Source organism: Curcuma longa, chromosome 5 (assembly GCF_044706935.1).
Source record: "Curcuma longa cultivar G26 ecotype Majalengka, Jawa Barat chromosome 5, ITB_CL_G26_1.1, whole genome shotgun sequence".
Taxonomy (NCBI): domain Eukaryota; kingdom Viridiplantae; phylum Streptophyta; class Magnoliopsida; order Zingiberales; family Zingiberaceae; genus Curcuma; species Curcuma longa.
Window position 1 is genome coordinate 10465685 of NC_133865.1, and position 12054 is coordinate 10477738.

General features: G+C 39.5%; 2 protein-coding genes and 1 pseudogene across 2 annotated transcripts; 2 read left to right on the forward strand and 1 right to left on the reverse strand.

The window, feature by feature from the left end:
- The first annotated feature begins 5709 nt into the window (after positions 1-5709).
- On the forward strand, positions 5710-8374 carry LOC141829963 (putative serine/threonine-protein kinase PBL3). Its single transcript, XM_074717425.1, has 6 exons — positions 5710-5953; positions 6582-6940; positions 7027-7162; positions 7421-7557; positions 7722-7845; positions 7918-8374. The coding sequence occupies exons 1-6, from the start codon at positions 5890-5892 to the stop codon at positions 8271-8273; spliced, it is 1176 nt and encodes a 391-aa protein (XP_074573526.1). The 5' UTR covers positions 5710-5889; the 3' UTR covers positions 8274-8374.
- A 601-nt stretch (positions 8375-8975) lies between these two features.
- LOC141829859 (uncharacterized) lies at positions 8976-9767 on the forward strand (annotated as a pseudogene).
- Positions 9768-10704: 937 nt separating this feature from the next.
- LOC141829860 (expansin-A5-like) lies at positions 10705-11488 on the reverse strand. Its single transcript, XM_074717344.1, has 3 exons — positions 11431-11488; positions 11260-11383; positions 10705-10924 (listed from the first exon to the last, which is right to left on the reverse strand). Exons 1-3 carry the CDS (start codon positions 11486-11488, stop codon positions 10705-10707), a joined length of 402 nt encoding a protein of 133 aa, XP_074573445.1.
- Between the last annotated feature and the right edge of the window lie 566 nt (positions 11489-12054).

Consider the following 12054-nt stretch of genomic DNA (forward strand, 5'->3'; position numbering starts at 1 on the left):
TATTTTATAATGAGTTTGTGTTAAAGTTGGTCAAACTTGATAAATTTAAAATTATATTGTTCTCAATGTATATTGTCAAATTCATATATCTAAGAGCATAAATATATTAAAGAAACTTGCAGGAGTATATTAGTTTTGATTTGAAATGATTCAAAGTTCTCTAGTTTCATCAACGAGTTTTCCGAAACTAGCTCATGAATATGAACTATTCAAAATTTTAAAAGTTTGATATTTTTTGAAGCAAAGGAATCCTAAGAATCCATTGGCGGTATTGATTAATGAGGATCATTATTCTAGTCCTTATAATGAGTTTAGTAATAAATTTTATCAAGTTTTTTTAAGTTTAAAAATTCATTATTTTCAATTTACATTGTCGAATTTAAATACGAGGACATAGATATATTAAAGAGACTTGCAGAGTATATTGATTTTAGTTTGAAGTGATTTAGAATTTTCTAGATCCATCAACAAATTTTGTCCGAAATTGATTGATGAACCTAATGAGTTTCAAATCACTTAAAATCAAAATCAATATATTTCTACAAGAATCCTTAATGTATCCATGTTCTTATATTTGAATTCGAAAATATAAATTGAAAATAATAAATTTTTGAATGGGCAGTGATGTGGGTGATACGATGATGTAGCTCCCGATGAAAGAAAAGTCAAGAGTAGGATAGTGGTCAAAGTCAAGTTGAGGTGCAAGACCAGTCAACATAGACCCGACTCCACCAGGTTGAAATAACTCGTGCCTTGAGTTCAATCAGACCGTAATAGGGATGTCGTGTGGGCCCAGTCTTAGCCTACCCCACCAAGCCCACTTAGGCCAACCTTGTCTCGACCAGTTGCATCTCGGCTGTAGTCGTCTCGGCTAGTTGCATCTTGGCCAACTTCGTCATCTCAGCTAGTTTCATTTCGGCCAACCTTATCTCGGCCAGCTGCATCTCGGCCAACTTCTTGGCCAGTCTCATCTCGACAAGCCTTGTCTTGGCCAATCTCATCTCGGCCATCTCAAGCCTATATTCTCAGTCACTCCATCTCGCTCTGCTTCATCTTGGGCCCCCACCTCAATCCCCTTGATCGCCAGTGCGACATACAACCGCCCAGAGGAGAATGTATTCGTAGGTGTCACAGATCAGGTCCCCTCTGATACCCTTTCTTCTGCACGTCCGGATAGAAGTCGTACCAGATTGTTAGACATGGTCTTCTCTGATACCTCCTCTTCTGCGCATAAGGCCAAGGAGAATGCATAGTTATCAGACTGGTTCCCTCCGATACTTCTTTTCCTGCACATACAGCCAAAATGGAAGGGGGATCAAAAGAAATTTCCTTCTTTGGCAAGCAACTGCAGACAAGGAGGAAGATGTCATCCGGCATATGTGGGGAAGTCCAATGCAGATTATAAAAGGACTAGCTTACCATCATGTTCAAGGTTCGATCCCTAAATCTTTGCTATATTACTCTCTTTCTCATTTTACACTACCTTCATCGGAATCCTAATTTGAGCATCGGAGTGGCCTGCCAAAACTCCTCAGCATCAATCCAACCTCTTCTTCTAAGTTTGAATCAGGTCCCGCTCCTTGGCCCAACCCAGAGATTGTCCACGTCAGATAGTTCGTTGATTGGTGGCTTGATTATCTGGTATTTGACCAGAACAAGTAGAATATAAATTCTAATGTGGAAAAAAAGAACTGTGTAACAGAAAAAAAATACTATGTGATTTTATAATTTTAAAACTTGGGTACGTTTCTATAAAATTTTTGCAATTTTACTCACGCGATTGTAATGGTCACTTGGTAATTAATGGAACAATGTCTTTTCTTTTCCTTTTTCCTTTTTCTCTTTTATGGGCTTGGGCCTTGGTTTGATGGGCTTAAATCATGGAAACGAAGAACAAGTTCCAAGAGAGGAAACCGAGGCCGATCCTGCGTCATGCTTTCCCCGATCGCCTTCTCGGATTCGCCAGGATCCTCTTCCAGGTTCTGCTCCGTCTCTTCGTCCCTGGTACGGATCTTTTAGGCTCGGGATTGGTCGCGCTTTTTCTTGGATTAGGGTTCTTCCGAGTGCAGTCTTCGTTTTCCCAATGCAATTTGCTACTTCGAAATTTTCCGTTGCGCACGCATTGTGGAGTATCGCAAAAGAGCTTTGTAATATCCAATGGCCATTTCAGTATAATTGTGGAAACGACCAGGATCCATCCCAAATCATCTTACCTGTGAAGATCTGATGGCACACTAAAAAAATGCAGCCCTCATTGGAATAAATTCTATAGTCTCCAGTAATTCTTTGTTCTGTATTAGCTTCAGGTTTGATCTTCTTGCACTTATTTGGACTTCATTGGATTCCTTTTGTGTTATTTTGTTGTTCCTCAGGCTCTTAGGAGAATAGCAAGTGATAGGGGGAAAAAAAATCTCCTATGCAGGTTTTTGCTAGTGATGGAATTTGAATTTCTAGGTGGAACACCAGATAAAAATAATATTTTACTCAGAATATTTGACTCAATAGTTAGCAACTATAAGCAGGCAACAATTGTAAGGATTTGGTACTGGACGTAGTCAAATAACTAGTGTCAATCCTTTGTAGAATCATGTTAATATGAAAGCCAGAAAAGAGCAATTGCATGTATAGTTCAACTTAAGAGGTTACACATAGCTCCCAAATTAATTGTCCAACAATCTTCAATTAGATCATCAGGCCTGAGAGCAATGCCGACAAGATAAAAGAAATTTGAGATGAAACAAACTATTTGTTTAATTGGTAAAAAATAAGGGTGTCAAATCTTTTATCAGAGAAATTAGTCCTTCCCTGAAATGTTTTTCTTGCATCTATCTGTTCCGTTGTGTCGTTAAATGTACTTGATGAATCTGTTGATTCAGAATTCACTTGTGTTGATTGCTTTTATGGAATAATTGTTGTAATTTATTTGGTGCTGCTAGTTCCAATTTGCTTTATTCTCTGTTTTTGAACTGATTTAGTTGAATTTGATAGATTGATACCTTAAACACTAGCTTGAGCTTCAAGATTGTACTTTTATTTTGTATACTTGATTCTTTTGCTTGATTTCATTCTTTTCCAGATTAATTGTTGGTGTTCCATAATTGATTCCTTTTTCTTTTTATTTTTATTCAAAGTGTGGCGTGCGTTCCATTTCAAATCAGAAACCGGATTTGGCAAGAGCACCAAACTTTTCAGAAACGTGTTCTTTAGTCACTCGAAGGTTAAATATGAAGTAGAATTGTAATAGCATCTTTCTTTTAATCTGAATCTTAGCATTGTTATGGCCAGAATGGTCAAATTGTTAAATTGTGAATCAATTTGTCATAGTTCTTCTAAATTTCGATCTGCATGTATCGTATATATTGTTTTATATGTGAATCAAAAGATATCAGACGATGCAAATCATCGTATGACTATGTCAACACTTACATTCACTTTACACCCTGACCACTTTATGACTTTGCAGCCTTGCAGGGGTTTATCTGGAGGATTCATTGGTTAAGAGCTACATCAAATGGTCACATGAGACCAAAAACTCTCTCTCTTCCTCCATGTCTCACATGCCTTCACATGGAGAGCGGATAATACGCTTGATAGTGACCAAAGAGACACAGGCTTCCAGGTATGATCTCGATATCCACTAGTCTAAAGCAACTTTTCGTTGGCGTGCTCGAACTATTCCCAATATGAAAATGACACATTAAGGACACATTCATGAATGTTAATTTAGCTTGATGGTGATCAACCAAGTAAGCAACCAATAAAAGCTTAGTTTCAGTGCGATCTTTCGGTGGTTTGGTCAGTCAAAGTTTTTTCACTGATATTATTGCTTGCGTGATTCTTTATTCTTGAAAAGGTTGTCAAAAAGGCTGATGAGATAGATAGATGCCTCCTTCCTTCTTCATTTCTGTCTCAACTTGTGTTGTTCAGTGGGGAACAATCGTCATCTCTGTTCAAGACTTTTTCAATTTGCCCACCTGATGAATTTTAGGTTTGTTTTTGCAGAATCACGCATGCATGTGTCAGAATTAAGTGGTTATTGGTTATTACAGGACAGATTTGTTGAAGTGGATAAAAATTGAATTTCAATAAAATTAAGGTAATATCTTTCTCGTGCAATTTCTCGATTACTTTCTCGTATATAATTGTGAAATCAATCGTGTGAGACCATGATTTTTTTTTTTAAGAATTAAGAAATTTTACCATGTTGCTGAAAGTGTCAGCATACGTCCGAAAGATCATCATCACTGCTGTTCTCGTTATCATGTGCATGCTGCCCATTCTCGACATGTTACAGAGGTCAGTCTTTTATCTGGCGTAGGAAATATTTTCATTTTTTATTGACAAAATTTTAAAAGGTGCATTTTTTATTTTTTATTTTATACAAAATTCTCTTATTTAAAATTGGTTGATAGAATTTTGATGATGTCAATATTTAAAAAAAAAATCATATTTTATAGACCTGTTATAATATATCGATAAAATTATTTTATTTTATTAAAATTACTAAAAATAGTTCTAATTTATTACAATTTAGCTGCAACGCAGCTGGCTCGCAACGTTAATGCGCAAAATTATTTTATTTTAATTAAAATTACTTGAATTTAATTTAAATAGTTCTAATTAATTACAATCATGTGCTTAGACATTATTATAACAATACAATCATAACTGTCGCAGTTATAATCATAATTAATCTTAATCGAAATTACAGTTGCCATAACTCAATGATAACTGTCACAATTAATATTATAATGAGCTGTCATATGGGATTATTAAATAACAATATTTAGAGTGAGTTGTTTTAGTATTTTTATTTTTTTAAAAAAACGTACTTATAACGAAAATTATAATAAAACGTGCTCTTCATTAATTTCTCAATTAAAATAATTGTCATCATTTTCTGCGTCAGAATGACCTCATTGTGATTTCATCACTCATGAATAATATAACGAAGTGGTTCGCGTCATTATTTCACATGGTCAAGCGACCCACGCAATCCAGTCCTCCGTTCACACCTTGGGGTTTCAGATTCATTGTTCCTAGAGGTTCTCACTTGGGTGGGCCTCCCACATTTAATTCCCTGGACCAATAAATTAATATATTTTTTGTTAGGCACAATTTTTTTATTAATGTAAATTCTCATAAAAAAAATTATCCTTCTGTATTGAAATAGTTAAAAGAGTATTTTTATTTATTATCCAAATAGCATATCATTTCAGTTCAGCATGTTTTTATTTTTTAAAATATATTTATTTTTAAAATTTTATAGTAATTACAAAATTATAATTATTTTAATATAGATATTTTAATTTTGAATAACATTACTAATATTATAATATAAATAATTTTATTAAAAATAAAAATAAACGCACTTTTAACTACATTGTGGATTTAATCTAAACGTGGACTAAAAATATACCAGGAATATAAAAAATTGGAAGAAAGCTTGAAGACAAAATTCGACGTCGCTCTCCACATGCGAATCTGCGACTCAGTGGGCCCATTTGATGTAGCGGGGACTGCGTCTCGGCCACCGTAACGCCGCCACGAACACTGTGTCGGTCCCCTCCTCCTTCGACGCCGCAGGCACAACTTGATGTAACGGGACCGCGTTTCGGCCACCGTGACACCGCCACGAACATCATATCGCCCTCCTCCTCCCCCGTCCTCTTCCTTGGACCTCTTCCTCCCTCGAAGATATAACACACGCCCACGCCGCTCTGCTCACGCGGTCTTCCGCTCTTGATTTCGTTCTCTAAGAAGAGACGAGTCGAGGAAGGAAAGAGCGAGAGCTTTGGGGCCGCCGGCTGCTCTCTTTCTTTAGGATCTCGCAGAATCTAGAGTTTCGGTCGGTGCTCTGGTGATCGCTTCCGTTTCCGGGGAGAGGACATGGGTAACTGCTTGAACTCTTCGTCTCGGGTCGAGAACGCTCATCCTCCGCAGAACGCCCCCAGTGAGTCATCTTCGCTTGAGTTTTCCGCTTAAAGTTGGGATCTTGTTGGCATCTTTCTGGTGTTTTTCCGTTCTAATTGTAGATTGTCGCTTCCGTTTATCAGTTGCTTCTTTTGCTTGAAGATTTCCTTTTAGATAAAGGCTCAGCCCCCTTTCTGAGGGTTGTTCTGATGTAACTGATGAACTTGACATTTAGCTTTTCTTGAGCTTAACCCTGAAATAGAAATAGATCGATGTCTATATATCATGATATTTTTGCAGAGAAAGACATTTATTTATTCTGGTTGTATATTTGGCAAGGAGATCTAGTGAACTAATAGAACAAGGATAGTCAGAAGTAATGACTGGTAGAAAAAACCAAGACTAGTAGGAAAATCATAGTTGTTTCTTCACATTATCGAAGAGTGTTTGAATGAATGACTAATCTGCTATTTCAAGATTATCATAGACAAGTCATGAATTGGTTGTTTCCTTTTGGATTATGGATTTCAATTCTAGTGACATTTCAATCCAATCGAATCTACCATGCTTTGCATATGAACATTCAGAACTAACTGCAGTCTCTCAGCAATTAGTAGTTGGTTAAATTTACTACTGCTGCTTATTTTAGTTCTTTTCACAACAAACAGGTTCTTCGAAAGCGGTTACTAGCAAGAGGAGTTTGTTTTCTGTTTCCTCAATTCGGACGACAAGCTCGACCCCATCTACTCTATCTGTGCAATCCTCTTTTGATATAACTATTCCTACACCAAGGACTGAAGGTGAAATATTATCATCCTCTCAGCTGAAGGCTTTCACATTCATCGACTTGAAAAATGCCACCAGAAATTTTCGACCTGACAGTCTGCTGGGGGAAGGAGGATTCGGTTATGTCTACAAAGGTTGGATCGATGAGCAAACCTTTTCAGCTTCAAAACCAGGATGTGGGATGGCTGTTGCTGTTAAGAAGCTTAAACCTGAAAGTTTCCAAGGTCACAAGGAATGGCTGGTTCGTATCCTTCCACCATCGCATGCTTTCGTTTAATTGTTTGTTACGACTACAATGTTTTGACGAATTCTAGCAAATGATCGCAGACAGAGGTTGATTATCTAGGTCAGCTTCACCATCCAAACTTAGTTAAGCTTATTGGTTACTGTTCAGAGGGGGACAATAAACTGCTTGTCTACGAGTTCATGCCGAAAGGCAGCTTGGAAAATCACCTGTTCAGAAGTATGTAAAAATGGTGGACATATGCTAATACCATTGCAGTATTTTTCACATTGATCATTGTTTATACAAATAGAGACATCAGGGGAGCACCATTAGTTATGTATAATCAAGAAATGTATCATAATGTCTATCGCAGAGGCTACTACTACATATTGTTTGTCTAAAACTTCATAACAATGCGCAAATTAGTCGAATGGAGTATCTAAAACTACTTGTCTATTGAGGCATGACATTAATTTTGATGGGTGTTTCTTGTAGGAGGTGCTCAGCCACTCTCATGGGTAACAAGGATCAAAGTTGCAATTGGAGCTGCTAGAGGACTCACTTTCTTGCATGATGCCGAATCTCAAATCATATATAGGGATTTTAAGGCATCCAATATTCTTCTCGACTCGGTACGTCTTTGTCTAAATCTATTGAACATGAATCTTAAATCTTTAACGAACCCTAAATAGTTGGGACAAGTACTAACTAAGAACAGTAGGGAGTGAAGGGTTTCAAAAGGAAGAGTATACAAGAACATATTGTTAAACTTCTCTTTTTTCTGTTATATATACAGGAATTCAATGCTAAGTTATCGGACTTTGGCTTGGCAAAAGCCGGTCCAACCGGTGATAAAACTCATGTGTCGACTCAAGTCATAGGTACTCATGGATATGCAGCTCCAGAATATATCGCTACAGGTTTGTTAACTATTTTCCATGTTTCCAAACAGTTAAGCTGGCAAATTCTCATAAAATTTCAAATACTTACAGGTAGACTCTCAGTGAAAGCCGACGTGTATAGTTTCGGAGTAGTGTTGTTGGAGCTCTTGTCTGGTCGTCGTGCTGTTGACAAATTAAAGATGGGAATAGAGCAGAATCTAATCGAATGGGTGAGACCCTCTTTGGGAGACAAGCGAAAATTATATCGGATCATGGACACAAGTCTGGAAGGCCAATACCCAAAGCAAGGAGCCATTGCAGTTTCCATACTCGCTTTGCAATGCATCTCTCACGACCCGAAACAACGTCCCAAGATGTCTGATGTATTGGCCTCTCTAGAACATCTGCAAGATATCAAGCCCATGGTATTAGTATCCTCTAGTACAAAACTAGTTCATTTGAACTAGTATTTTTGAGTGAATGTTTAGTGGACCTGGTTATGTAATTTATTTGCACATTTTTTTTTTGCCTCTTGAAGTCTGTTCTGATAGTTTCATCATTGACAGGAGATGCCAATATGACATGGATATGTTGCAATGATCTTGATGAACTTGATAGAACAATGTAGACTGATATAATGCTTTTAATTCCAGGTCGAGCAGAGGAGCCTCAGTAAATATTCACCTTTAACATCTTGAATTTAGCTCTAATTTTGGAGCTTTTTCTTCTGGCCCAGTTCTCTTTCTCTGGCCTCAAGATTGTTGTCCAAATGATACTATCAAAAGATCACAACAGGAATCATTTATGTTGCTAGTGGAAACAAATAAGTGAACCTTCCACAGTCAGTCTTCTTAAATAGGGAGTGCAATCAAAGAATGTTGAATAGGGAGTGCAATCAAAGAATGTTGGATATCTGGGTTCGCCGTTACGTACATTTTCTGATTTATCTTAATGGCCGATGGAAAACTTCCATGGTATCAGATCGGTCACTTCAAAAATAACCAATAAAATTAACTGAAATTTATTTTTTTATTTATTTTCTTCCACAGCTCCGGTTAGGCGGTGTGAAACTACGACAAATACGCATATCAAACGAGGGCGAATAGACCAAAAAAGACTTGGTTAGTAAAATAAAACAAGATAAAATTTATTTAAATATAAATGATGATATGAGGAGAAAGCTCAATTGTGATAAGCATCCCAAGCCGATAAGTGAAACCAGATACATCCCTTCCACAGCCGCCTTGTGGCCGCCGACACTGATAAGGACCGGAATTCTGGCGGGAAAAGGTTTCGAGATCCTTCCACAACCTTCTGCGAACCCCCTTTATAAACTCCGCGTTTCGAACGGCCGATTTCTTCTTTCCATTGTCGTGGTTGCGATTGAGATCGTCGTCCTCTTCTTCTTCCTTGCTCATCTGTTCCTCGGCTTGCGCCTGGAGGAGGTCGTGCGGAGGGGGATCGCATTTTTCCCTTTCTTCTTCGACGTGGTTGGCACGGACGACGCAGCGTCGGAGCCGGAGCGGCTCGTGATCTTCAATCTGCTCAGCCGGAGGGTGGCCGTCCTCCAGAGCGATCCAGGGATGATGCAAAGCCTGATGCCTTCGGATCAGCCTCCAAGGCGTCGATCGAGGCCCTTAGGGTCGTGGACCCGGAGGAGATCGGCGCCGAGGAGGAGTGCCCCGTGTGCTTGGAATGGATTCGGGGACACAAGACTGCGGCCGAGGGGGAGGTGGTGGGGGGCGTGGTGCATCGAGAAGTGGCTGGGGATGCACGGATCGTGCCCGCTGTGCAGGTATCAGATGCCGGCGGCGGAAGAGGAGCCGAAGAAGGTCGGAGGAGAGGAGAGCACGAGGAGCAGAGAGCTGTTCGTGACCATAACTTCTGGGAGAATGGAAGGAGAAGTCAGTCAACAGCGACAGGAGGAAGAACAGAGGGAAACCCAATGAAGTCTGAATCGAATGAACACGGTAATTGGATTTTTGTGTTCAAAATTCTCATTTATTTACTGATTGATTTTTAAATTTCATCTCTCAAAGAAATTCTTACACGAAAGCTTGTACAACATTCAGTGTGAATCTTGATCATCTAAGTCCGAACTCAGAATGTCAATGGTTCTACAGGTTTACTCAGACTAATACATGGTCGGTCGAGGTGAACATCTTGTTCACTCAAGCGTTAATAGACTTTTGACCAACAGTGTGGAAACCACCGATTTTGTGATCATAATTTGTTGCCTTTTCTGATGTCCTTCCTATTCTCAGATATCACTGTTGCAGGTCGCAAGCCATAATTGACTAAAACAAGCCCTAAATCTTCTATATGAACGCACCATATCTTCAATGAAGACAAGTATCAGAGACACAATGGCAAGGTCTTCTTGGTTCTTCATGCTGCTCATCATCTCTGCTCTTGCAGTGTTCTCCATGTCTCCAGGTACCTGTGATTCGCTTACAGGTCTTTCCTCTCTTCTTTTTAGAAAAGTTGACAGTTGAATCCCATGTGTTCTTCTTACTTGTTGTAAAGGCTATGCGAGATCCAGTGATCATATTGTGATATCTCAACCTGAACCCGAGGCGAGTGATATCTCAATCCTTGTTTATTATTTCTCTTGATCTATTTCGCGCGTCTGTATCTGTTATGGATGGTATTGTTTCAGGATGCAACCAGGGAGATGTTGGAGACGAAGGATTACGACCAGCCTGGACCCAGTCATGGAACCAGGCCTCTTCCAAGAGGCACTCCGCCATCCCCTTCATCCCATAGCTGAGTTTTGTGGTTGTTGCAGTCCTTGATGACTGCACCGTTAAATTAGTATCCAAATTCTGGATGCAGTGATGTGTATTAAAGAGTATGATTGTCCAATAAGATGTTCATCGCAAGAACTCTGATAAGACTCTAGTAGAATTGAGCGCCGCTGAAGGTCTGGCCAAAGGACCAAGCCACATCAGGCTGCCGTCTGGGAGCCACATCATGGAGGAAGGAGGCCGCCGTTAAACCAGCTCCTCTACATGGTCGCACGTCGCCGGCGCCTCCGACGTTGGTCACGAGGGCCCAGGTGAAGTAGGAGTGGCCGTTGTTGGTGAACTTGATGCCGCCCTTCTTCCTGCAAGCTACCCTGCAAAAGTAGGATCGTCATGGTCGAATTTCCCCAAGCTTAAAGCGCAGGGGAGGATTGCGTGGACAGAAATTAGTTGCAGTCACGACGATGGACTCCCTCAAGCAGTTCCTTCGATCGTTCACGCAGACCAGCTGGTAGCAAGCCCCGCAGCTGAGATTTAAAGTGGACAAATATCATATCATTGTAGAGATGTGGACATTCTTTAGACTCTACAATTGGTATCAGAGCGAGACTGCTCTTCACCGGATTAACTGTCGGATGAGTCATGATTTAGATCTAATCATGTGGAGACCCTTGGAAAAAACAAAGGAAGTAGGGAGGTTCGGATCCACCGAACTAATCGCCGTCGTCGGGGAAAACAAAGGGCCGAGAGGTGATTGGTGCCGTAGCCGTGGCCGTGCAGGTTCCCATACCCACAAGCCCCTCCTGCAACGCCAAACTCAGAAAACACAATTCCTATGAGGGAAAACAAAAACAAACAAATTTGTTGTGAAATCTCTCACCCATCGTCCCTGAAGCATCACTTCCTCCGTAGAATGTGGCCTGAAATCTCTCACCCATCGTCCCTGAAGCAACACTTCCTCCGTAGCCTCTCTAGAGCCTTGCGCAGAGGAGACTACTGAGGCACATGAGATGAGAACGAGTCCTAGCGAGCTCATTCTCATACTTCAATGGTGGAATGGAAGGTTTTGAGAGGAAGGAAGGGAGTTTGGGGAGCCAAGAATAGATGTTTTAGAGGGTAGAATTAGGGACGGATTAAAATCGAAGTGAATTAATCATTTTTTAAATAAATAAAATCGATTTAAATTTATTATTAAAATTAAACAAACTGAATTGATATATTAAATTCTAAATGTCATAATTGAAATCAAATTAAAATTTCAAAATAAATTCAGTCGGTCAATTATTTCAGTTTAATCGAGATTTTATTCACCTCTAAAGACGTAGGACACTTTGTATTTGAACCTAATTCATTGTGAGAATACGAGGGGGTTTAGTGTGAAACTGCACACATTCAAAGTCGAAGTTCCCTAAAGAACAAAGTGACTAATTAAGTAGATTCATAGAAAGCAAGCGACTCACCTTGAGCCATGTGCTGAAGTGCGAAGAAGCAACGAGGACTGATC